At 53.3% G+C, this 26,991-nt stretch overlaps 1 protein-coding gene across 1 annotated transcript in view; it reads left to right on the top strand.

Moving 5' to 3' along the window:
- The window catches only part of PRDM15 (PR/SET domain 15), a 64,871-nt gene extending 54,314 nt beyond the window's left edge, over window positions 1-10,557 (top strand). Inside the window, exons 19-24 of the mRNA XM_038581545.1 lie at window positions 492-623; window positions 1,097-1,180; window positions 1,650-1,825; window positions 4,612-4,692; window positions 5,770-5,979; window positions 7,081-10,557. Coding sequence (XP_038437473.1) covers window positions 492-623; window positions 1,097-1,180; window positions 1,650-1,825; window positions 4,612-4,692; window positions 5,770-5,979; window positions 7,081-7,560 — 1,163 coding nt within the window. The 3' untranslated portion in view covers window positions 7,561-10,557. The remainder of the gene's footprint in view (window positions 1-491; window positions 624-1,096; window positions 1,181-1,649; window positions 1,826-4,611; window positions 4,693-5,769; window positions 5,980-7,080) is intronic.
- Window positions 10,558-26,991: the final 16,434 nt, after the last annotated feature.

Genomic DNA, 26,991 nt, shown 5'->3' with positions numbered 1-26,991 from the left:
GGGATCCATGTGGGCACTGTGAGGGGTCCAGGTATAGGATGGGGAGTGTGGGCACTGTAGGGGGTTGTCCTGGCCCAGGGTGGGGGCAGACACTATTGCAGATCAGAGAAATGGGCACTTTAGGGATAATGGGGATACAGGCACTATGAGGGATCCTAGGCGCAGATACTGGGGGTCCTGGAGGCGGGCATCATAGGGGTATCTAGGGCTGTGGGCACTGTGAGGGGTCCTAAGTGTAGACACTGGGGGTCCTGGAGGCAGGCACCATGGGGTATCAGGGGTGCAGGCACCGTGAGGGGTCCTAGGTACAGATACTGGGGGTCCTGAAGACGGGCATCATGGGGGTATCTAAGGGTGCGGGCACCGTGAGGGGTCCTAAGTGCAGACACTGGGGGTCCTGAAGGCGGGCACCGTGGGGTCTGGGGCACCTGCCCCTGTGGGTGCGGGCACAGGGTGCAGCAGGCCAGCTCACCCCGCGCCTCCATGGGCAGGCATGAAGACGAAGCATGCGCTGCGCCACCACATGAAGTTGCACAAGGGCATCAAGGAGTACGAGTGCAAGGAGTGCCACCGCAAGTTCGCGCAGAAGGTCAACATGCTCAAGCACTACAAGAGGCACACGGGTGAGAGCGCGGCCCCGGAGGCCAGGCGGGCAGAGGGCGCTGCCTCGTGGCTTCCCACTTTCTGTAGTTCCGGGAGTCACCTGGGCAGGGTTCTCGGGGGCTGGGGAAGCGGCCCCGTCTCTCAGAGACCGCCCCCTCCCTGCCAGCTCACGTCACACGCGCGGCTGCCCACACACTCGGGACCCAGGTTCCCGTGTGGCTCACTGTCCGGGCGTCCAGCAAGATCCGCCCGTTGCTCAGCGTCCCTGCCCCGCAGTGGCCTCGCCGCCCCCACCGCCCAGGAGGCGCTCACTCAGCCACCGACTGACTCCCCGGTTGTTGTGAGAGCAAATGATTGCTGTCTGTGGTCTGCTGGCCCGCCCCCTTCCCTGCAGACTCTGCTCACACACACGCTCACACACACGGAGACCCTGGGCCAGGGGGTCAGGTTAGAGCCCCCTGGAGCCGCTGAGAGTAGCGCCCTCTTCCTGCAGGGATTAAAGATTTCATGTGTGAGCTGTGCGGGAAGACCTTCAGCGAGAGGAACACGATGGAGACCCACAAGCTCATCCACACAGGTAAGCAGGGCGGCGGGGGGTGGGGGCGGCGGCAGGGGTGGGATTGGCAGGCAGGGCGGCGGGGGCCGCAGTGGGGGGGTGTGCGGGGCGGGGAGGTGAGGGGGCAGCAGGTGGTGCTCGCCGAGGTCCCCGGTGCCCACCCCCCACCAGGTGTGCAGGGCTGGGACGGCTGTTCTGTCCACCTACCCGGTGGCGCAGGCTTTTTCAGAGTATAGGCGCGCCCCCCTCCACGGTGGCCCCTTAAAGATCAGCCCACCCAGACCTGCAAATACCCACTCCGCGATTTCCAAATGCCCGAGCAGTGTCTCACTCCACGCTCTGGGAGGGAGAGGGCTGCTGTCTTGCTCGTCTCAGCCTCACTGCCTGTCCCCTCCTGACCTGACCGACGTCCCCCGCCTGCCCCATGAGCCGTGAGGTGACCCCGCTCGTGACCCGGGCTTGTCTCCCCTCCCTCCTTATGTGCGAGAAGTGGGCAAGCAGTGGACGTGCTCCGTGTGCGACAAGAAGTACGTCACCGAGTACATGCTGCAGAAGCACGTGCAGCTCACCCACGACAAGGTGGAGGCCCAGAGCTGCCAGCTGTGCGGGACCAAGGTGTCCACCCGGGCCTCCATGAGCAGACACATGCGGCGCAAGCACCCGGAGGTGAGCCTGGGGCGGGCGGGCGCGGCCCCTCCCACCCCCCCATCCCTCTACTCCCCCACCCCCCCACCCCCACGGCCCTGGCTCCCGGAGCACCCCCTGCAGGCCCAGAATTCCTAGAGGCCTGCGTGCCTGACACTCCCCCTGCCCCTGGGAGGCGCCCCGTGAATGCACGAGTGAGTGCACGAATGAACAGAGGGCCTCAAGCATACTCTGCTGAGGTTATAGGTTATGTGCTCACCGGAATCCCAGCAAGGCAAGTGCAGCCCTGGCCCCTCCCTCCGCTCTTCCCGAGGCAGAGGCAGGGTGCAGAGCCGCGGGCCTCCCGGGGGCTGGGGCCGGAGGCTCCTTAGAGCGCTGCCCACCCGGCCCACCTGTCTGCACGTTCCGGAGAGGGTCTGGGGCGTTAAATAATTCTCATGCCTTACAGAGAGGCAAAGTGAGAAACAAAAGTAGGAGAAAATGCGGGTTGGTAGCTCTCAGCTCACTTTGGGGGAAGACTTTGTAAGTGTAAAATCAGTGCAAGAGGTCGCAAAGGAAAATGTCGTGGATCTGCCTGGGAAGAAGCACCCCGCTCAGGACTTGTGCAGGTGCAGCGGGTAGCGGGGGGCAGCCTGGGAGCAGGTGAGCGGTGCTACTGTCGGCAGCAGCTACGAAGGCCAACAGCGCTTCCGTGGGAAGCCTCCAAGGACGGAGCTTTCGCGTGGACAGGAGACGTACAAGGTTAAAACCCAGAAAGCACGCAGTCTCGCCGAATCCCACGCGGGGCAGAGCGAGCGTGCTGGAAGGGGGAGGCTCTCGGACAAGGGGTAGAGGGAGCGCGGCGGGGGGCTCTTTAGCTCTCGGCTCCTGTTTCTCGAGGCTTCAGTCTCTTCTCCTGGGGCCGTTCCTTTGGATCGTTTCACCCTTGTTTCATCCTGTGTCGTTCAGACACACACAGGCTAAGCTCCTGCTGGTGGTGAGCCCTGGGGAGTCAGCCAGGTCAGCGTCTCACCCTCCTGGACTTCACAGTCCAGGGTGGGGTGTGGGGGGAATAGGAGGTAGACGAGAGATAACAGTAGTTACAAGGAACATATTAGATGTCATGGAGGTGACCCTGGACAGCAGAGAAGGTGGCAAACGGAGGGGTGGGAAGGATACTTGGGTGGGCTCTGCTGCGGTTGCTCGTGCTGCCACTGAGGCCTGGTTGTATGAATGTGATGGTGGTGGAGGAGGTGGTGGTGATGATGGAGGTAGTGATGGTAATGGTGGTAGAGGAGGAGGAGGTGGTGGTAGTGATGGTGGTGGTGGAGGAGGTAGTGGTGGTGGAGGTGGTGGTGGTGGTGGAGGAGGAGGTGGTGGTGGTGGTGGTGGTAGAGGAGGTGGTGGTAATGGTGGTGGTGATGATGGTGGTGGTGGAGGAGGTGGTGGTGATGGAGGTGGTGATGGTGGTGGTGGAGGAGGTGGTGGTGATGGAGGTGGTGATGATGGTGGTGGTGGAGGAGGTGGTAGTAGTGGTGGTGATGATAGTGGAGGTGGTGATGGTGGAGGTTGTGTTTGTGGTGGTGGTGGTGGTGGTAGTGATGGAGGTGATGATGACGGTGGAGGTGGTGGTGATGGTGGTGGTGGTAGAGGAGGTAGTGGTGGTAATGGTGGTGGTGGTGGTGACGGAGGAGGTGGAGGTGGAGGAGGGGAGGGGTGGTGATGGAGGTGGTGATGGTGGTGGTTGTGGTTGTCACAGTGACGAAGGAGGTGGAGGTGAGGTGTCGGTGACAGTGGTCGAGATCACATCAGTGGCACCCGCTGCTTTCCCTCCGAGTCCTCTGCGAGCATCCCCATGCAGGTCTATGGGCAGTGCCGACGCGAGTCCCCCTGGTCCTCAGAGCCGCCGTCGGTGTTTGCGTTCACGTACCCACGCACGGGCACCTCTGTTGCCGTCCTTCCAGAGAAGGGCCGGCCCTGGTCTTTGAACTCAAGTCCCTGCGGTCTGTCTTGCGTAACCACCTCTGCCGTGTGGAGTCTCCATCTCCCACTTCTATTTTCTGTAGCTGGGGAGGGATGCTTGCAGGGCTGTCTGGGTGAAGAACCCTTAAGATGGACTTCGATGGTTCCCCGAGCTTACGTAGCCCCCCCCGCGCCCGTTCCTGTTCAGAACTCACCTTCCCGGGGACCGCGTTCTCTCCGCACTCATGCTGCGCTGTCCCCACATACGATTTAATCCCGCACGTCACCACAGTGGCTAGTGAGCTGGCTCGTGGATGACAGTCAGGGGCAGGACACCCCTGAACGGTGGATCGATGGCGGCCCCGGGGGGGCCAGTGACGGTGTGAGGGTCTGCAGTGCGGCCCCTTGGAGGGAAGGCGGGGGTGGGTTCCCCTCATCACAGAATCGACGAGTGAAGGATCTTGTGTCTGTGTCGAGTTGAAAAATAGTATTTAAGGTAGAAACGTGTCATTTTTGGTGATTCCTCGTAGGATAGGTTTACTGTTCTGTATCTGATCCTGCTCTGCTCGTGGTTTGAAATAACAGAAGATTCACAGAAAACCCTAGTATTGAAAGCGCTGCAGCATAGGGGCAAAGAGGCAGAAAACAGAGTCTGCGCCCTTGGGCGGAAGTGGGTGTGAGGTGACACAGACAGGAGCACCCCCTCCCGCCCCTGTGCGGACGAGCATCACGGAAACGTGAAACACGGTTGGACGATGGGATGAGGGAAGGGAGAGCCAGGCTGGGGACACGGGGGTGCCCGTGAGGAATGACAGGAGTCGGTGTCCGCGCAGCATCCCCGACCTACCACCTGCACTCGCCCGCAGGTCCTGGCCGTGAGGATCGATGACCTGGACCACCTCCCGGAGACCACCACCATCGATGCCTCCTCCATAGGCATCGTCCAGGTAGGCACGGAGCAGGCCCACGGGCTGGGGCGGGGCGGCTCAGGTGTTGCACGGAGCCGTTGGGCAGGCCCCCGACTCTACCTGGCGTTCCGTGGGCATCTCACTCGGGTTTTTCGGTTGGTTTTCTCTCCCAAGGCCTCTCGGGATATCTCCTAGTCTCTGTAACAAACATTTCTAGAACCTCCGTTTTCTGAATACTGACGTATCTCATTTTGGAGAACAGATGGTACATTCAAGTTCTCTAGAGAAACACAGTCGGTAGGGTTGTGCGTGTGTCTGCGTAGAGAGAAAATTAGATTTATTTTTAGGAGTTGGTTTACGTGATGGTGGCAGCTGGTAATCCTAAACCTTCCGGTGGGGGCTGGGAGGCGGGAGGCCCAGGGGAGAGCTGATGTTGCAGCTTGAGTTCAAAGGCTGTCGGGAACCAGAATTCCCCTTCCTCAGGGACCTCGGGCTTTCCTCTTACGGCCCTCGACTGATTGGATGAGGCCCACCCACATTATGGGTGTGATCTGCTCTGCTTGGAGTCCACTGATATGTTAATCTCATCCAAAAAATACCTCTGCAGCGTCTTTGCTGGGCAACCAGACACGTGGGCACCGTAGTCCAGCCACGCTGACACGTAAAACTAACTGTCCCAGATGGCTTCCGAAGAGCTTGGCATGAGACCGTTGTAACTAAAATAATTTGATCACATGAACTTAGTTTTTTAAAGAAACTTTAAGCCAACGCCTTCATAAAAATGGCGTTTTATTGTACGCAGGAACGTGCCACGCTATCGATCACTCTAAAACCACGGTCACACCTCTATATCTGAAACAGCGCTTGGAGCCGTGATTTAAAAAACACGACTTACGTGTAACTTCCCTTCGCTTTTTAAAAGAAAGTGAAACCAACAAGAACATGCCCCAGTCCCTGGAAGCACAAGCGAGCAGACACGCCAGGGGTCACTTGGCTTCCTGGGGGTGTGTCCGGGGACCCTGCCGGGACACACACCCCCCCCCCCCCCCCCCGCTGTGGCCACCATGGGGACACAGCCCCGTGACCCAGACGTTGCCGAAACTTCTGTTCCCACAGCCTGAGCTGAGCCTGGAGCAGGAGGACCTGGCCGAGGGGAAGCACGTGAAAGCTGCCAGGAGGGCCCACAAGAGGAAGCAGAAGCCAGAGGCAGAGGCGGCGGGAGCCCCGGTGCCCGAGGAGGCCCCGTTCAGCGAGTACTCGGAGAAGGAGCCCGTGCTGTCCGGCGTGGGGGACGAAACCGACTCCGCGGTGCAGAGCATCCAGCAGGTTGTCCCTTCCTGCCGGCTCCGGGGTGCGGGGACCCTGCGTGTACCCCTGGGAACACGCCCATGCTGGCCTGGGCCCTGGCGGTGGCAGGTGGCACACGGAGGCATTTCTCCCATAAGCCCAGGTCACTGTGCACTTCCTAGCTTGGACCTAGAGGTTAGAGGTCACACGTGTCACTGAGCAGCGGCTTGACCATTGCGGACGTGAGGGCCGGCCGCCCCCACCTGCTTGGGAATCGGGTCGTTACTGGGATGTTAAAAGCGGCCCAAGTGCATCCCTTTATCGTGGAAGTGGGCCCGGTGCACCTGCCTCCCCCTGTAAGGTCCCGGGAGGGTCGGCGGAGGCAGGGATGCACGTGGCCAGCCCGTGTGCTGCTTGTAACGGAAGCTTCCCATTGGCTCGGCATCGCCATTTGGTTTTGAGGCTCACGAACCTCACTGGGGTTTAGACGTGAAGCATAACAGCAGACATTTCTGCATTTATTTGGCTACATTCCTCTCCGTGGAGTTTTGTGTTTCCTCTGCTGATTCTGTGTTTCCTCACTCCTGGTGCCCCAGATTTGGGGCTTGCTCTTTTTATTTTTTTTTTTAATTTTTATTTATTTTTTTAAGATTTTATTTATCCACAAGAGACCTAGAGAAAGAAGCAGAGACACAGGCAGAGGGAGAAGCGGGCTCCCTGCAGGGAGCCCGATGGGGGACTCGATTCCAGGACCCTGAGGTCATGCCCTGAGCCGAAGGCAGACGCTTAACCACCGAGCCACCCAGGTGCCCTGGGGGTTCTTTTTAGCTTCAGAGTTGGGGTTTTTGTTTGCCAGCAGGAAGGCGTGTGAGAGGAGCACATCTCTGTCCTCCTCGCTGGTACTTTGTCTTTTTCTAGCCGGGAGAACCCTGCATCTTACTGCTCTTTTTCACTAAAATTATTTTCCTGGGGACAGAAGTCACTTGGTTTAATCCTTCACCGAAAGGCGTTTGCCTCTCTTCCTTCGGGCGAGGCGGGGCCAGGTGTCGGTCCGTGCTGCTCGATGACTGTCCGAAGCTGCCCCGGGGGTTCGGCCGTGGGCCGCTTTGCAGACTAGTAACCGTCTTCCGTCTCTTGCAGGTGGTGGTGACCCTGGGCGACCCAAATGTGACCACTCCGTCGAGCTCCGTGGGCCTGACCAACATCACCGTGACCCCTATCACCACCGCAGCCGGGACTCAGTTCACCAACCTCCAGCCTGTGGCTGTCGGCCACCTGACCACCCCGGAACGCCAGCTGCAGCTGGACAACTCCATCCTGACCGTGACCTTTGACACCGTCAGTGGCTCAGCCATGTTGCACAACCGCCAGAACGACATCCAGATCCACCCGCAGCCCGAAGCCTCGAACCCGCAGTCCGTGGCCCACTTCATCAACCTGACCACCCTGGTCAACTCGATCACGCCCCTGGGGAACCAGCTTGGGGACCAGCACCCGCTCACGTGGCGGGCGGTGCCCCAGACGGACGTCCTGCCGCCGCCCCAGCCGCAGGCGCCCCCGCCCCAGGCGCCCCCGCCGCAGGTGCAGGCCGAGCAGCAGCAGCAGATGTACAGCTACTGAGGCGCGGGGCCGAGAGCTCAGAGGGAGACCTGCAGACGGCTGTGCTTTTTTATTTTTGAGATTTGTTTGCTGGATACCAAACAGAGGAAAAAGAAAAATTGTTATTGCAGCGTAAGTAAGGTTGACTTAGCTTTGCAGAATTCTCTCCGAATCCCCCGCCAGTCGTCTGTCGGCGTGCCTCGAGTCACCCCCGGCAGGTGGCCACACCGGTGAGCTGCTCGGCCTGCGCCCGGCCACCCCCTGCCCCCGCCAACCCCAGCAGAACTCGGTCTGGGGGTCACGGGGCTTGGGGACGCGGGACAGGCGGGAGCAGACGGGCGAGTGCTCTGTCCGGAGGCACGTCGACGACTCGCCTGCTTCCTTCAGGGCGTAGCGACTGCGCGGAAACAGCCAGGATTCCCACGGGGCGGCACGCCGCGAGGAAACTCCACATTCTCCTCTCTTCTGGGTGTTCTTGGCAACTGAGCGGTTAGAAGTTAAAGTCACGTTTATTTTCTTCTCGGAAGTTTGAGTCGAGTCAAATGCGTTCCACGACTTTGGGCCGAAGACGTGTGAGAAGGCGTCCTGTGGCCGCGGATGACCCTTCGGCCTCCATCAGCCCCGGTGCAGGGGTGGGGGGTCCCAGGGGTCCCTGACTCGGGCCTCCGAGGCCTCTTTGTAACATAACACAAGGATCGATTTTTTGTATCGGTTTCCTTTTTTCTTCTTCTTTTTTTTTTTTTTTTTTTTTTACTTTATTCCAAGCCTGTATTATGTATTCAAGACTGTCGTGGCCACGTCCTGTTGATTTTTAACATGCTGAAGTCGTTTGCACTGTAGGAATGACGGTCCGGGCGCAGCTCTGCACACGGCTGCCCGAGCGCAAGGGACACGCCACTGTGTGCGACCCGTCGGCCTCAGGCTGTCCCTCCTGGCAGCTCCTGCAGAGCTGTCTCGGGACCCTCTGCCAGCCAAATATATTTATTACCGCCGAGGCTCAGCCAAACCCACCGAAGAACAGGGAAGAAATTCACGTTTTCTTTCTGTTTCAACTGAATTCCAAAGGTTGATGTGTCTCAAGACCAATGTTGTATAAAAAAAAAAAATGTTGAACGAGCTTGGCTCTTCACGGTGGAAAAACTACAGGTTTTTCTGAAATAACGGAGACCCTGCCGCCGCCTGCCAGGCAGCAATGAAAGCAGAAGAGGTTAGTTCGCGAGGAGAAGCGTGAATGGCCTTCGTGAACGAACGTGCCAAGCAAGAGCCACGTCTGTGTCCCCGGGACACGCGCTTTCATGCACCTGCATGCCTGTCGGAGGTGGGGGCCAGGCTCCCGCCACCTGCTGCTCAGACAGGGAAACCGAGGCACGGCGTTTCCTCTCCTGGTAGCGCCGTCCACCTTGCAATGATAACGTTTGCCTTACTCTGGCCTCGATCACTCTTTGTCACGCGTCCTGTGTTACTCGGGAGATCCGCGCTGAAGAAAGAACGACGAGGAGTCAGTGGTGGATAAACAGGCGGGGAGGGAAGTGAAGCTAAGGACGATTAGTTCTGCAAAATGCAACGTTTCTCAGCACTTCACTTTATTCCGAGTCGCAGGATTCTGAGGGTAGGGCAACGCTTGCCTTCAGAACCACGGAGACGCTTCGCACGCGCCCTTCGCGAGAGGGTCTCCAGACCCAGCTCAGTCCCCCTCCCATCCGCCACTCGGCAGCTGACTTCACAGTGGGAGATTTATTCGACTTTTTAATTTATGATAATTATTTTTATGTTATTTATGTATATAATTAACTGCTTTATACACAATAGTTTCATCAAATGAACTTGGGCTAGGAGCAATATATTTTCTAAAATATTGTCTTCGTTTTCCAAACATAAACAGTCCGGGATCAAGAGCACCAAGGTTCCTAGCGTATTTAAAAAAAAAAAGAAAAAAAAAAAAAGTCACAGTTTTTTGTTTGTTTTTTTTTGGTTTTTTTTTTTTTTTTTTTGGTTTTGTTTTGTTTTGTTTTTTTTGCTCTTGCGGCACATAAAGGATGAACGACCAAGTGAAAATACAAACATGATTCACCATCTCGTAGCCTTTATCTCTTTACTCCTCCTCCCTGTGAAATAAAGGCCTTTTAAATCAGTTTTATTTTTTTAAAGATGTTGTTTTTGTGCCCGGAGTAAGGATGCAGCAGATGTTTTTAAAGGACCCAGCGTAGGCTGTGTGGCCCCGGTGCCCTCCCCACGCTCATTCACACACACACACACACACACACACACACACACACACCTGTGGGATGAGCCTTCCTGTAATAATCAGTTAGAACCTCGGAATGAAAATCAGACTCACTCCTGAGTTGTCCGTAGACACACTTGGTCTTAATAAGGGTCACTGTCGGAGGTGAAAATAGATCCGTGGCGTCTCAAAACCGTTGCTATGAATTTGCATACGAGAGACCGGAGAGGAAAAAAAAAAAAAGGTGCCACTCAGCCAAGAGAGTCCTCGGCTATAGACGGTTCTGCGCAGACGTCCCGGGTGCGCGGCTGTATTCACAGGAGCAGATGAGAGCAAGCCATCGTGGCCACCGAGCCCGGGGGTCCCTGTGGGTTACTCTAAGAAACCGCGAGAACTTAACTGTGGTGACCTGTGGATTCGTACAGCTGTGTGGTCCTGTGCCCCACTCGGGGTGTGAATCTTGCTGGATCCCAGACCGCAGCGGCTGGACGGGAGTTGCACGCTCAAAACGGGCACCTCGCGGGGGACGTGTTCCCTGTGCCCGGCGCCACCTCACTGGGTCCGAGAGGACCCCACCTTGGAGAATTCTGGGTGTGGGAGGCAGAGCCACGCACCTTCGCGTTCCTTCCAGCCACGGTGTCCGGAGGCGTGAAGCTCCTGGCTTCTCGGCTCATCGGTGACCTCCCGTCGGACTTGGAAAGGCGTTAGGACTGTTTTTGAGAAGTTGCGTGTATTTCGTGTCCCATCGGTTTGTGTAATGACAAATAAAAGGTGCGGTGACCTGTGTTTTTCAATTGCTGGCCCCTCTGCTCAAACTACCTGTTCCCACGTAGTTGACGCGCTTGGCGTAGTTTGAGAACGGTGGTAGTTCCTGCGGCCAACTGCATCTCGATTTCTGCCCCCAGCCCACACCCTATACAGTGTTTGGGGTGTTTGAAACCGTCCCGGGGATACTGAGGCATCAGGAGCTCTCACAGGGGTTTCTTAAGAAGGCAATAAAGAGGGCACGTGCGATGGTTTTTTTTTGCAGAATTCTTAGATCAGGGGAGAATGGACACGAGACAGAGGAGCGGCCAGAGAGGGAAAAACCAAAGCAGCACGTGTCTTTGACCCGGGAGCCTGGAATGATCCCTTCCTTTATTGGTCAAATATTTAATGATCTGTCCCCATCTGTGAGGAGTGGTCATTTTAAAGGTACGAAGCGCCTGAAGCGCCATCCGCTCTTCCAGGGGTTCGAGCCACGAGGGCCTAGTCTTCCATCCTGTATCATGTTTTCCGTAGCTTCTGGTAGCAGCCGTTTCTGCGGGTGAGCAGGGCTCATGCACCTGCCTCCGTGCGCGCGGGCCGTTCAGCTCCCGAGGGCCGGTACGTCACCACTTGGGTGACTGTCTGGAGCTTGGCCTGACCCCTCGGCCTCTTTTTTCCCCTCCCGAGTGTTAGCCACAAAGTGGAGCAGGAGCGTGATGGGGGAAGGAGGGGAGGGAACCGTCTCTAACTTAGCAGGGCTGCACTATGTGCTTATCCCAGTGATGCCGTGGGGGCCGATGAGGGCGTCGAGTGGGGATGCTGGCTGCTCCTGTCCACCTGGACGTCTCGGCATCAAGCCCAGCATGTCCAACCCCTGGGGATTATGACCCTCGGCCCCCAAGCTGACCCTCACCCACCGTGCCCACTCAAGCCACAGCCCTGCCGTGCATCTCATCACCCAGAGCCAACCTGGTTGTGTCCCTGCGTCCCACATTGACGTCTGAGCGATTAGGGACCTGTCCAGTTTCCCCATAACCATGACTGTTCCCCACTCCAACTGTCTGGCTGACAGCCCCTCGGAGCCGCCCAGCCCCTCCGCCCAACTCCCATCCCCAGGAGTCTGTTCTCTGGGCCACCTCGATGGCCCTTGCAAAGATGCCCTTCTATTGTGTCATCCATGCACCAAATCCAATGTCCTCCAGTGGATTCTTTTTCTTTTATTATTTTATTTATTCATGAGAGACACACAGAGGCAGAGACACAGGCAGAGGGAGAAGCAGGCTCCCTGCAGGGAGCCCGATATGGGACTCGATCCTGGGACCCCGGGATCACGCCCTGATCCGAAGGCAGATGCTCAACCCTGAGCCACCCAGGCTGCCCTCCGACGGGTTCTAAGTGCTCTCTGGACACAACTGGATCATCTCTGTGGCTCGAGGCCTGCAGGGCCTGGCCCCGCCTCCCTCCAGCTGCTCCCCTCCCCGGGTCCCTGCACCTGGTTAGTGCCTGCTTGTCCTTCAGATCCCGGCTCAGGTATCCCTTCCTCAGAGCAGCCTTCCCGAATCCTCCAGAAGCTAACGCGTCCCACGCTGATAGCAAGCTGCATGTTTTCGGCACAGCACTCACCAGGTGGCAGTGGCCTTGACTATACACCAGGGAGCTTGATTGTCCCTCTTCGCGCTTCCCTGCTGCTCAGTGAAGCTCCTGAAGGAAGGGCCTGGGCAGTTTCCTTCATCGTGTCGTTTCCCCCCGAGTCCGCCCAGCCCAGTGAAGCCAGTGCACAGCCAAGATTCCTAACCACCGTCGGATGAACGGCTGTCCCTTGCCATCCGGTTGGTGTGGTTTCATCGGACTTGCTGGGGACCGAGCGCTGTCCTCTTCCTCCACTCTGTACCCGTCACATCTGATGTTCTCTTCATACACTCACGTCATACTTAGAAAACCCTGTTCAGGGACACCCGGGTGGTTCAGTGGTTGGGCATCTGCCTTTGGCTCGGGGCTTGATCCTGGAGTCCTGGGATCGAGTCCCACATCGGACTTCCGGCATGGAGCCTGCTTCTCCCTCTGCCTGTGTCTCTGCCTCTCTCTGTGTGTCTCTCATGAATAAATAAATAAAATATTTTAAAAAAAGAAAAAAGAAAACACTGTTCGGTCAGGGGCTGTGTCATGATGCAGTAGCAACCCTAAAAGCTCAGCGACTTAAAACAGCAAACATCCTCACTGCTCAAGCTCTATGACTCCTGGAGGCGCCTTCCTCGGTCACTGAGAGAACAGCCCCCAACCCCCATCGTGTCGTGTGTTGCTGGTTGTCCTGCCAAAGGGAAAAAAAACAACTCTGGGGTCCCACACATGCAGTCAGGTCTCTGAGCTGAGCGCTCCTGCTTCTGGCCGAGGGGGACCGGGGACTGGCTTTACCCTCCTATATGAAAACTAAGAAGCCAAGCGAAACACATGACACGCCAGGAACTCAAGCCCTTGGCATCAGGAGTGAAGGACAGCAGTCTCCGAGAGATGAAAAGCCAGCGAGGCCAGTCCTGTGGTTGCCCAGCGTTTAGCCGGGGGTTTCCAGGCTGCAGGGAGAGGGAACCCAGGCAGAGGACAGCAGTCTCTGGACCGAGGGGTTGGAGCTGGAGGTGCGGGAAGGTCAAGGCAGCCAGAGGACCCTATACAGGAGAGCTGGACAGAGGAAACCCAGAGATCAGCAGAGCATCCATCCCTGTTGCATCCTCAGCGGGACTGTCAGGGCGCACGTGTGATGAAGGTCACTACTCCCACCGCGCAGAGCGAGAAGCCTCATGATTTGGGGAACTTGGGGCAGAATAAAGGTCATGGGAACTCGGCTTTCAGCTCTGCCCCGGTCCCACCTAACAGACTTTAAAGCAAAACCAAGCTTAAAAACAAAATCAAGCTGTTTCCAAGATTCTTAACAGGACTCCCTGAACAAAGCCGAAGCATTTTTTAAGCTTTTGTTTATTTGAGAGAAAGCCAAGGGGGTGGGGAGAAGGATAGGCAGAGGGAGAAGCAGATTCCCCGATGAGCATGGAGCCCGATGTGAGGCTCAATCCTGGGACCCCAAGATCACGACCTGAGCCAACATCAGATGCTTAGTAGACTGAGCCACCTAGGCACCCCGATGCATATTTTTATAGGAGCCACCCCCATCCCAGGGGGTGTAACACGTCCCATGAATGTAACATTCATGAGGGCAGCTGATCAGAAATTACCAGGCCACGAAGAATTAGGAAAATAGGACCCATGATGAGGAGGAGCAAAATTAACTAATAAAACCCAGCTCAGAAGCTATAGAATTACTAGACATTAAAAGAGTGAATTCAACTGTTTTCCATATGTTCAGAAAGCTAGGAGAATTGCTCATGTCAGAGGCACGGGAGATGTGTTTTTTAAGACAGACCTAATTGACCTGTTAGGGGCAAAACTTCAGTGATGACAATGAAAAGTATACCAGATGGTGTTAACAGAAGGTCAGACTCAGCACAAGGATCAGTGAACTTTCAGCCATAAAATGTATCCAAAAGGAAATCCGCAGAAAAGGCACTTGGGGGAAACTGAGCAAGCACCCGTAAGCTGTAGGGTGACTTCAAGCAGCCCAATATATGTGATGTTCAAGGCCCTGAAGAGTCCTTGGAGGGGAGTGAAGAGAGACTGGGAAAATATCTGAAGAACAATGACCCTAATTTTTCCAAATTGGAGGAAAACTATAAACCCACAGATTCAAGAAGCTCAATGAATCCCAAGCACAAGATCATGAAGAAAACCACCTCAAGGCATAGGATAACCCAACTGCTTAAGACCAGTGATATGGAAAGAAACCCTAAGAGCATCCAGAGGAAAAAGACACATGACATACAGGGAACAAAGACAATGTTGACTGACGACTTCAATGCATTGCCAGCCAGAAGTGGGGCGAATGGTATCCTTGAAGTATTGAAGGAAATAGTCCATGTAAATTCTTGTGTTTTTTTTTTTTAAGATTTATTTATTTATTTGAGAGAGAGAGAGTCAGAGCATGAGCAGGGGAGGGACGGAGGGAGAGAGAGACTCAGGCAGACTCCCCACTGAGCACAGAGCCTGACATGGGGCTTGATCTCACAACCCTGAGATCATGACCTGAGCCAAAGTCAAGAGTTGGACGCTTAACCCACGGAGCCACCCTGGTGCCCCAGGTCAACATAAATTTTATACCCAGCAAAGATACTCCCCCCCGCAAAAAAAACAGGTGGCTACAGAATGACTTTTTCAAACCCAGAGAGGATGAAGAGTGAGGCACAGCAGACTCAAACTACAGCAAGCCAAAAAGAAGCAGCAGGAAGACACTGGTGGACAAGAGATCTTTGTTATGTTATGTTAAATGATCACATAATGGAAATGCAAAAAAAAAAAAAAAAGATTTATGTGACACGGTCGTGTAGGTCTAATGCCTAATGTTGAGGTACATTGTTGAAGACCCTGAGGTACATATCAGTGTTCAACTATACAAGCCGGTGTAGGATTTGGTTTAAAAAAGTCCTATTCCCTGGACTGCCTCCACACATCCCAATCATTGTCATTCAGCTTTCTAGTATTTTCCCTGTTGGGGGCTATTGGAGACTCCTGATGGATGAAAGGAAAGATAGTGGAAGTTTCCCATAAATACCATAGTGGAAAAAAAATACCCATGCCTCCTGTTCTTAGTCTCTCCAGATCCCAAGTAAAGATTTTTCTCTGCAGAGGGTTATCCTTTTAGTGGCCTGGACATGGATTTTTCTACTTCTTGAGAAGCAGAGAGCTGAAGTGTGTGTCATTAGATTTTTAGTTTTTATGCACATCCTGTAAGCACCAGTAAAAATATGTAACTGAAGTGAATTGAACTTAACTATCCAGCATACCAGTTTAGGGCAAGAGTCTGTGGTACGGACTCTTGCTTGGGCAGGGGCTCTGTGAACGTGAGCTCAGTTAAACACCCCCTGCCCCCTGCCACCTGCCACATTGTGACCTTCTGAGATGACCGTCATCTCGTCGTGAGATGACGCGGGGTTTCTTAACCACAGGGTGCACCCCCTTGCACGTGAAATGCCATTGGAGCATTTTCTCAGTGTCCCTGTACTACCGTATCTGCGGAATCGGGTTTCTTCCCCTGAATGTAGAATAGTATTGGTACTTTTGGAGAAATTGTGGTTTGAGAAGAGCTGCCAGCTCCCTCCTGGGGCCAAATAAGTCCTTTTAAGAAAAGAGCAGGGACGCCTGGGTGGCACAGCAGTTGAGCGTCGGCCTTCGGCTCAGGGCATGATCCTGGGGTCCCGGGATCGAGTCCCACATCGGGCTCCCTGCAGAGAGCCTGCTTCTCCCTCTGCCTGTGTCTCTGCCTCTATGTGTGGGTCTCTCGTGAATAAATAAATAAAATCTTAGAAAAAGAAAAGAAAAGAGCAACGGCGGTGGAGATAACCCACACTAGGCTGACATCTCTGGGCTCCCGATTAAGAGCCTCCCACCGGGATTTATCAGAATGCTCCCGAAGTAACCAGCATCTGAATGCAACACCTGATCATTCAGAGACTTTTTTTTTTTTTTAAACTAGAGGCCTATTTTTTTTTTCCCTTTTAATTTTAGAGGCTACAACAAGAAAAGAATTAAATGACTTTACTGGCTCCTGTTGGTCATCGATGGCTCCCATACGCGAGCTTTCTCACTCTGGCTATAATTAACCCCCGACCCCACCCTTGCCTCCAAGTGGAGTCAAAGCCTAAATATTTCAACCGGTTGCTCCCCAGCCACAGTCAGACTTCTGACACTCGGGGGCTGGCCGGCACCTCTAGTTTACAATGCAAATTGCTGTGAGAACTTCTGTTTGGTGGACAGCTCATCCCTGGCTCCAGTGACTCAGGGCTGAGCCGAGCGTCTTTCTCCTCAACTCGGGACCCAATCAAGTTTTACAGCCTTTGGCTGCAATTGGGCACCATTATTTCCAACCAACAACAGAAATGTGGCTAAACCACCCCGGACGTGATTTATTTTATGCACGAAGTAAGTTGGAAGAGATTCCACAGTGTCACGCAACCGTGTAAGTGTTCCTTGTCCCCAGACATCTTCATGTGGGATAGTGGAGGGTATGTCCTCCTCCGTCCTCACTGAAGGTCAAGGAGAGCCGAGTGTAGTCCGTGTCTCCTAACCTCTCACTTTGTAAACCCGCCAACTAACTGACTCCCCAGCCGGCCCTCGTCCTTCCGCATTGTCTCCAGACGTGCTCTCCTTCTGACCCTCCTCTGAAGCCTCAGGGGTTCCACATATTGATGGTCAAGTCTAAATGATCATTTCACGTGTTCTAGTTGGAGGGTCTTCCTGACGAGGGCTGTGCGCGTCGTCGAGGTCCGACGACCTAGAAACTGAATCATTTCATTTAAACGTGACAAGTGCACGGAGAGTTCTTAGAACATATTGACGATGGTCCTGTGTCTGGCAATAAAGTTCACAGATGACTGAGATGATAACGTTTTTAAAATCCTCACTTTCCCGGGAGGGATAAAACCACGATGAGTCCGCACCCCCTTCCTGTGTGCTGACGCAGGGAAACCGAATACGTTTGAACCACCGCGGCGGCGTGAGTCTGTGCGGCATGGGCAGGAGGCGCGGCGGCCGAGACATCTGTGCAAGGAGCGTTGCTCAGATGCAGAGCCCTTACCCACGCCCCCATACCCGGTGTGACGGCGGGGCTGAAGGGCACCATATGCTCCATTTTCTCATGTGCACAAATAATAAGCTCCCGGTTACGCAGGCTGCACGCCATCTCTTGTTCTTACAAAGAACTGGTCCGTCATTGTGCATTTCCGTGGCTTGCTTTAATTTCTTTTCTTTCTTTCTTTCTTTTTTTTGTTTTTTTGTTTGTTTGTTTGTTTGGGTTTTTTTTTTTTTTTTTTTTTGCTTTTCTTTCTAGGCATGCGGCTCCACACATATTTGAGCTTGATCCCTTCGCCGCTCAATTCTCCAGGGGAGTTTAAATTTTTGACCTATCCGGCATCCAAAGCATTGAGGTTGCATCAAATCTGAATGATGCATTTCACAAACTTCAGATAGTAAGTGTGTAAAGATATTAAAGTTCGTTACTGTCCCATCGTGACCGGGCGGGACATGAAGCTTCCCAGGTTCTGCAGCTCACGCTGTACTCTGCTTCACAAACGCCTCACATTGCGTCTCCCCTTCACCTCGACGTGCACAGAGTGCTCTACTAGACGAAGGCTGTAAACGTTGCTCTTGTTAATAATCTTCCTTTCACTTTTAGAATGTCTTGCAAAGAGTAATGGTACCCGAGTCACAGCCAGGAAATCACCCAGGCAGGGGAGGTTTTGTAATAATCCACAGGACATGCCTTTAGGGTGGGGGACATACCCACAGGAGGACGCTCTGGCTTGTCCTTCTTGTCCAAGAATGTTTTCCAAAATGGTTGAGTTTTTGATCTTGAGAAACAACAGATTCCAGAACACAGTAAAGTCCATCGCTCTTTTTTCCCCCCTTCTTGTTAACAAATGAAATACCCTTGCAAAATATGTCTTCTTGTGGTCCGGATTTAATTAGGACGTTCAAAGTATGACGTTTGGAAGGTTTCTGAATCACCTGTGTACTGTGATTTACATCGGCACTTCCTTTTGAATCTGGAGGCAGAGGATGACTGCGTGTAGAGGACGCACAGCTGTCTGGACAGATTGGCAGGTAATTCCCAATTAATCATTGCCCTACGGTAGGTCTTGAGTAACGTCTTCCAGAGGTGACCTGGACTGGCAGGACGGTGATGCCAGCCTGTCATCAGCAGGTCGTCAGCATCACCCCAGCATCACGTCCTTCCTCTACAGGGAAGTGTCAGACTGCTGAGTGAGCCCGGCCTGGGATGGGCTGGGGGTGGCGGGCAGGGGGAGCCCTCCTAGGTCACATTCACAGCCTTGCCTTCCTCCCAGCCCCCCCGCCCTGGGAAAACACTGTGCAGCGGGTTTAGTAGGACGTCCTTTTTGACGTTAATTATATTTTGATTTGAAATTCTATTAAGAAAGGTCTAGGAAGGGCAGCCCTGGTGGCGCAGCGGTTTAGTGCCGCCTGCAGCCTGGGTTGTGATCCTGGAGACCCAGGATCGAGTCCCATGTCAGGCTCCCTGCATGGAGCCTGCTTCTCCCTCTGCCTGTGTCTCTGCCCCTCTCTCTTCCTGAATAAATAAGTAAATAAATCTTTAAAAAAAAAAAAAAAGAAAGAAAGGTCTGGAAAATGGATTACCTGCTGTTAAGATGGGGGCAGGGATGGAAGCTCAGAAGTTGGAGGTTTCAGAAGGGTTTAGAATTTTTTAGGGAGAATGGCATATTCTATTATAGGTGCTGTTTTTATTTGTTTAAAGGAATTGGTCTTTTTTTTTCCCTCTAGGAGTCAAATGCATTTACTTTTCGATACCGACCCAACAAATCGCTTCATCCTCACTCAGAGATTCCTTGACATCTTTCTGTTACTGCAGAACTCTTCCAGGATGTAAGGTTAAGGAAAAGCCATTTACCAGAAAGCTAAAGTGCCTTTAACAGTATCCGTCTTCAAATCTTATAATTTTGGGTGACACAGACTTTTGCGGGCTTGACAGATTCGGGGCGGCCTCAGACTTTGTGCGGAATCAGGGTGATCCTGCTGTCTGGGTACAGCAGCAAGGGGAGAATTTAGCCTTCTTCTTCTTTTCTGGAACGCCCCCTAATTTTGTATTGATGTGGGGAGCTGATGGTCCCCACCTCGTCCACTTACAAACCACTTAGGTCCTGAGCATCTCTGATGAATTAGAACAGGTCAGAAGGTCCTCAATCGCTCCACTTCCGAATGGGAAGCACACGTGTCGGCACATTTTAAGATCAGGCAGCATGTGGCTGGGCTCGCATGACCCAAAATAAAATCTGCTGTCCGACTAATGATATTTTCCAAATTCGAGGCCCTGTTCACAGTAGCTTTTCTCGTGGGAAATGTCAGTTGAAATAAAACATCTTCTTCTGTGCAGTCTCTCAAACACACACACACACACACACACACACACACACACCCCGATTCACAAATTCAATCCAGGTTCTAAGATTTTCGGTTAGCATTTTATTTTATTTTTTTTCAAATTTTATTTTATTCATTGACTTAAATAATCTCCATGCTCAATGTGGGGCTCAAACTTATGACCCTGAGATCAAGAGTCTTGTGCTCAATGGACTGAGCCAGCCAGGTGCCCCTCGATTAGCATTTTAGAATAGATTTTTTTAAAAGATTTTATTTTTTTATTCATGAGAGACACACAGAGAGAGGCAGAGACACAGGCAGAGGGAGAAGCAGGCTCCATGCAGGGAGCCTGATGTGGGACTCGATCCCGGGTCCCCAGGACCATGCCCTGGGCCGAAGGTGGCGCTAAACCGGGGTGGCTTAAATATTCATTTAGTTTGTCTTTGCAAGTAAGTGTTAAACATGCATAAGGGGATCCCTGGATGGCTCAGCGGTTAAGCATCTGCCTTCATTGCCCAGGGCATGATCCTGGGGTCCTGGGATCGAGTCCCACATCGGGCTCCCTGCATGGAGCCTGCTTCTCCCTCTGCCTGTGTCTCTGCCTCTCTCTCTCTCTCTGTGTGTGTCTCTCATGAATAAATAGATAAAATCTTTTAAGAAATAAATAAAAATTGATTAATTAGAGTCTACCAAAGCCACAGAATGAACTAAGATGAATCCCCAGAGAAAGTGAACACTTAATTTTTTAGAATAACGGCAGTTGATGCTAGATCCTGAGTCTCCCTGTAATGAGGAGTTTTACGGGGTTGTTCCTTGGCCTGTGATTCGATGCTGAATACCCTAGAAACGAGTCTGGTTTGCCCAGCAATGACTATATCTCTCTCAATTTCTAGGTTTGCTCAATGGCTGTTTGCAACTTTTGTGCCCATCTGCCCTGTGGGCTGCCCTGTTCTCCCTAAACTGCCTTTAGAAGTTGCCAGAAGTACCACCCGCAAGTAGTTAGAGCTTATTGGAAACAGAATCCGTACACTTATTCCAGACAGTAGACATTCCTTTAATAATCTTTGATACTAAAGTAGGCTTTTGGAAAAAATCTTTTACGTATTTATTTGAAAGAGAGAATGGGGCAGGGAGAGCAGAGGGAGAGGGAGGAGCACGCTCCACGCTCAGCAGGGCTCGATCCCACAACCCCAGGATCATGACCTGAGCCAAAGGCAATTGTCGGACGTTTAACCAGGTGCCCTAAAAGCAGGCTTTTTAATAAGGAAAACAAATTTCATGGTGGTTCCTTGCAGAGGCTTTTTTTTGCAAATAGGAGAGTTGAAACCTTGAGTCAGAAAACCTGTCCTGGTTTAATGGTTCCCTTGGTTTCCTTGTCGTCGGCTGTTGGAGCGCGTTGCCCACCATGCGGTGTGGCTTGCACGTGTCGTCTGTGACACGTATGGCCTTTGGCTGCGGTTTCTGTGATACCCGGGGAGCGTTGAGGGCAGGTGGGGAGACCGGGTAACAGGTTGGCTGTAGATCAGGGGATCGGGGGCCTGGGTGGCGGGGCTGCAAAATGTCCACGTGGGACGTTTCATGGACCCTGTACCCCGAGTCTTCTGACTGTCCTGCAGGAGGGTAAGTAGAGTCCACAGAATCTGCAAGCAGGGCCAGGAGGGCAGGCTCTGCGTCCTGGGCCTCTCTCTGGGGCCTGTGTCCCCACTCCCTGGCCTGCGTCCACCAGGCCATGCAGCTCCGCAGGCGCCAGCCCTGGCCGTGTGCACCCGGCCTCCTTCTCCCCAGAACGCCTCTGCCCTTTCCTGCGCTCGCCCACAGATGCTTGCTAGTCTCGGGAACATTCCCTCCACAGAAAGTGAAAGTTTTAAAACCCTGATCTACAAGTGCGGAGAAAGGAGAGCCTTCGGAAAAGTCATTCACGTATTTAAAATGGTTTATTAGTTTAAACGTTAATGAAAATTTCTGAGCCAAGGGTCAATAATCGGCGCTGCTTCATAACTGGGGACGAAGTAGCACATTCACGCCAGATGCCAGTAAGGCCGGGCCCTGGGCGACAGCGAGGGAGCCAGGGACCGAGGGTAGATGGGAATCCTGTGCTTTCCGCATCACGTTTCTAAAACATCACAACAAAAACCATTTTAAAACCGCTCTGAGAGAGGGACGCCCGGGTGGCTCAGTGATTGAGCGTCTGCCTTCAGCCCAGGGCGTGACCCCGGGGTCCCGGGATCGAGTTCCACATCGGGCTCCCTTGCTCCTCCCTCTGCCTGTGTCTCTGCCTCTCTCTGGGTCTCTCGTGAATAAATAAATAAAATCTTTTAAAACAAAAACCTGCTCTGAAATGAGGTGTGCTGTTTTGTTAAAAGGCAATTAATTATTTTAAAGGTATGGATATAAAAAAATAATAAAGGTATGGATATATATATGCAGACATACACGTGTGCATGCATGTGTGTGTGCATACGTGTACGTGTATATATATGCCTGTGGGTGTGTGTATAAGCGTGTGTGTGGACATGCATATGTCTGTGCCAAGCATCCGTGGGCGGCCAGAAGGGCCAGGCACCCATGGCCTGAGGGTCTGTGGGTGACCCGCACGTCTCCCCCTGCAGCCGAGCCCCGCGGCCGGGTTCCCCTGGGTGGGGGGAGATGCAGGCACACTGCGGGCCCCCCGAAGGCGCATGGAGCGAGGGAGTGGGAAGGCAGGGGTGCGGCGCTGCCTTCTCGTCCCCTCGCCTTTCTCAGGTCGGGTCGGGTCCCGCTTTCCAGACAGCGGCACACAGCGTGGGCCGGAGGGGCTGGGAGCGTCACCCAGGACCGAGCTGTGGCCCCCTCCCTCCGAGCCGGGCCTGCACGTCGGTGCCTCCCCTCTGGCTCTCGCGGTGTCCGCAGCGAGGCCTCGGCCTTTCCAGGTTCCAGGGTTGGCTGTCATCTGCCAATTCCTGAGACTTCTTTCTGCTTTGGGAGTCCTCTCTCTTCCCACCGCCGTGTCCCAGCGTCGCCGGTGCCGCATCTCCTCCCCGGGGTCACAGGGCTTCTGGAGCCAGGACGCCAGCCCTCCAGCCCGTGTCTGCACGGTGTCCTCCCCCTCTGCTTTCCTGATTGCTTTCTCCCTCTCACGCTGGAGGAGCTCCCCGAATCCCCGGTCCCGAAGGTTCCTCGGGGACACATAAGCTGGCCGAGCAAGGTGCTTCCACACTCACTTCCCCAGAGCACCCCCAGATGCGGGATGTGGGACGTGCGGGGCTGCCATGTGGCGGGCGCTGGTTGTGGGGCTCTCCCGGCTGTGAACTGGCCTGGGGGTCCCGTGCGGCCGAGTGGGGAGACTGGCTCAGGCTCACACACATGTGCATGTGTGCACACACGGGCACACACACATGTGTACAAATGTGCACGCATGTGCACACACGTGTACTCACGCACATGTGTGCACACACATGGACACATGCAGATACACATGCAAGTGCTTATGCATGGGCAGGCACTTAGACGTGCACACATGCGGATGTGTGCACACTCACGCACGTGCATACATGCATACGCATGCACATGCATGCACACACATACACACACACATGCACGCACACACAGGGTAAAGTCCATCTGACCACAGGAGGGAGGCCGTCTACAGATAAAGTCTCACATAAGTCACTTTTTTCATGTACTCTACAGTGGTTCCTTTGATCTCTTCCTGCTTCCGACGACACAGGTTTCACATTTGAGTCATTTTCTGGAAAAATAAATATTGGCTTTTCTCTCAACAAATTCAAAACGAGCATTTAAATGACGCACCATTTGTTTAAGCTTTAAAGTACACACGAAATCAGTCGTCGCAAAGCGGGGTTGTGCTGCAAAATAAATGAAAGATCACATAACTGAAGTCGCTTTCGTCTGAGCCCCTCCAGCTGTAGGACCACGAGCGAGCACGTCCGAGCGTCGCGTGGCCCGTCTCCTGGGACAGGATGGGGGTGATTGTACCGCCCGCACCTCCCAGACCTTCTCATCAGGACTCGAAACGGGAACTGGTCACGGAAAGCAGGCAAATCCCAATTCCTGCAGAGCCCATTCCGCACAGTCGCGTGTGTAACGTGGACCTACTGTTGTCTCGTAACTTTTAAACAATAGATTATTATAGAAAAGTGAATATGTTTTCTCTGGGCTCCCCCATCAATAGGGAACATAAAGTCCGACAACCTCCCCATTGCTTACAGACGGATGTCTTTCACCTTGTGTTCTCAGAAGGCCCTAAAGTTTCACTACACTAACTAAATCAACGCAGCTCATTTAGGTAGAAATGGGAGTTTCCTGTTTATATAAAATCAGTTGGCAGGAGGGGCAGAGGGAGAAGAGAGAATGTACTGCTGTTGGAGGAACCACCCGACCCCCCAGGTGCAGATTCACAGTGCGATGGATAACTGGCCCGATTCACAGCATGTTGGCATGTTTTTTAAATTAATTTTGCTTATTATTCTGTGCTATTTCCATGATGAATTCGGGGCTCCTAACCTTCTGTTCTCACATCAAATATCTCCGTTCCCCGTGACACAGGTGATGATAGAGTCTGGGCATCACATTTGCTTTATCCCTCAACACATGCCAGTCCCGGCATAATCACACCCACAGCATAACTACTGGGAAAGGTCCAAGGTTGCTCTTGGTTTTTCATAGTTCTTTTGTCTTTGTCATGTCTTTTCCTAGAAGAACTTTCTCACCTCCACTTTGTCAATGCACTTGGAGCAGCTCCCTCTGGTTGGTGAGGCCACCCAGCGCGTGGATACACACTCCGCTCGTCTTATTTTATTTCTGATAGATTTCGATACGCTTCGGACAGACTCGATACGTTTTTGCTTTTTAAAAGTTAATTTTGGGGAGCGCCTGGGTGGCTCAGCAGTTGACCATCTGCTTTTGGCTCCCGGCGTGATCCCGGAGTCCTGGGATCAAGTCCTGCATCCGGCTCTCTGCAAGGAGCCTGCTTCTCCCTCTGCCTGTGTCTCTGCCTCTCTCTCTGTGTCTCTCATGAATAAATAAAATATTTAAAATTAATTATTTAACTTAAAAAGTTAATTTTGTTTTATAAGCATGTGAGATATTTACATGGTCCTCAAGTCCATCTATAAGACAAGGTACATACAAAGAAGTTTTATCTCCATCCCACACCCTTCAAAAATGGATAACCTCCAAAAATGCTTATGGATTTTTCTTCCACTCCCTATTTTTTTTAAGATTTTATTTTATTTTTATTCCTGAGAGAAACACACAGAGAGGCAGAGACACAGGCAGAGGGAGAAGCAGGCTCCCTGAGGGGAGCCCAACGTGGGACTCGATCCCAGAACCCCGGATCACGCCCTGAGCCATAGGCAGATGCTCCACCACTGAGCCACCCAGGCACCCCCACTCTTATTTTTAAAATAGAAGCAGATGAAGAGGTGACAAATACATAGAAGAAAGATGATAGATAGTAGATAAATTGTAGATAGATAAGTGGATGGATGGATGGATGGATGATAGCTGGCTGCTTTTCTATTCTGCTTTTGCAAATTTTATGGTATTTTAAGAGAAATGGGTCTCATTTTGGAAATGGCTGCAACTTGCTCTTTCACTGAATACATTTTGATATCATTGTATTTGTCCACGTTGATGGGCTTAGTGGGAGATTGCACGGCCTCAGAGCAGCCCTGAAAGCCGACCCAAGAGGGAAGACAGTCGAGGCAATGCTGGCCTGGGGCCCAGGGCATGCAGACACTGTGCCGCGGTCACAGTGTCTGTGAGGTAGGGACCCTCAGTTCCACCTTCTCATTCTACAGAGGGAGAAACTGAGGCAAGAGAGCCCACTTCGCCATCGGTAGGTCATGCTGCTGCCTCCTTCGGGCTGGATGCCTGGGATTTCACGGAGGCCCGGACGGAGAGACCCAGGAGGGCAGAGCCAGGCCACCATCACTCGTCTCTTATCCCTTGTCCCGAGGGCAGCGCCTGGGCCTACAGCAGGTGCACCGCAAATATTGGTCAAGTGAATAAAAGACCGCGTGGCTCCTCCGCGGATTCCCCGGCCGCCCGGCTGCAGTTCCCACGCTCCATCCGCAGATGGCAGATGGCCACCTCGTGGAAACGCTCCCTTGAGAATCTGGCACGGCCACCAGGGTGTGTGTGAGAAATAGTACCCGAGGAGCATTCCTTTCCAAATAGATGTCTTGGGGAGAAGAGTCTTGGCTGGTGATGTCTGATGGGGAGCCGCGATAGGAGAGACCCCGCTGGCAGAGCCACACGCGAGCAGGGCTCACAGCCCTGGGGTGGGCGTGACTCACGTGGATGTTGGGGGGGAGGGCAGCCCCAAACTGGCCCAGGGCGGTGGGAAAGCTCAGCAGAGCCCGGCGGCTGGCCGACCGTCAGACGCCTTGTGTTAGGATCCTTTCAGTAGGGCTGGTTCGGCTTCCGAACGACAGCCCCTGACTTCCCTGCCTCTTTTTGTCAGAGGATGTGCCCAGACAAGTGAAGTTTCCTGCCCTGACTGCTCATTTCACTGACCTTGAACTCCCGGTAGCATCAAGCTTCACTGCAGAGGCTTAGAAATGACTTAAAACAAAACAAAACAAAACAAAAAAAAAGGGGCGCCTGGGTGGCTCCCCCAGCTACATGTCTGACTCTTGGTTCTGGCTCAGGTCATGATCTCAGGGTCTGAGACTCCTTATCAGGCAGAGTCTGCCTGGAATTCTCTCTCTCTCTCTCTCTTTCTCTCTCAAATAAATAAATTTTAAAAATCTTAAAAAAAAAAAAAAAGAAAATACAAAACTGCTTGCAGAAATGTGAGGCTACCATTTGGGCCGACGAGAAGACTGGCCTGGCTTCAGCAAACAGGATTGAAGTTAAACGGGAAGCTGCAAGGCCCTGCCTGAACTGGGGCTCTTCGGGGGAGCGGAACCCCTGGGTTCAGTCTTACAGATGCAGAGATTTATCATTAGGAACCGGCTCACATGATTTTGGAGGTTCACAAACCCCTAGATCTGCAGGCCGTGAGGTGAGCTCCAGACCCTGGGAGGGCTGATGTTTCAAAGGCCGTCAGGCCAGAGGAATGTTCTTACTTCCTTTTTCTATTCAGGCCTTCGCCTGATTAGACGAAGCTCACCCACAGGTGTGGGGACAGAAATCTGCCCTAGTTGATCCAGCGATCCCAAAGTTAGTCTTATTGAAAACACTTCACAGACACACCCAGAATGTCTGACCACCCTGGGCCAGTAGGGTGACACGTAGAATTAACCACACATTCCCCCCTACCCCACCCCAACCCCCTACCCCCTGAGATGACTTATTGACCAGCTACGGTCAGCCCAGAGTGAACACAGAGAAATTTAAATCTCTTGTTTTTGGACAAAATAAAGGATCCTTAGACACGTGGATGGGGCTGGCTCTGTTAGCCTCCGGAGGCTGCTGTACTCAAGCGCCAGGCACCGGGGCCTTAGCCATACAGAATGTTGTTCTCTCCCAGAAGCGTGAGGTCC

The sequence above is a fragment of the Canis lupus genome, chromosome 31 (genome assembly GCF_011100685.1).
Source record: "Canis lupus familiaris isolate Mischka breed German Shepherd chromosome 31, alternate assembly UU_Cfam_GSD_1.0, whole genome shotgun sequence".
NCBI lineage: Eukaryota > Metazoa > Chordata > Mammalia > Carnivora > Canidae > Canis > Canis lupus.
This window is presented reverse-complemented; position numbering and strand designations above follow the sequence as displayed.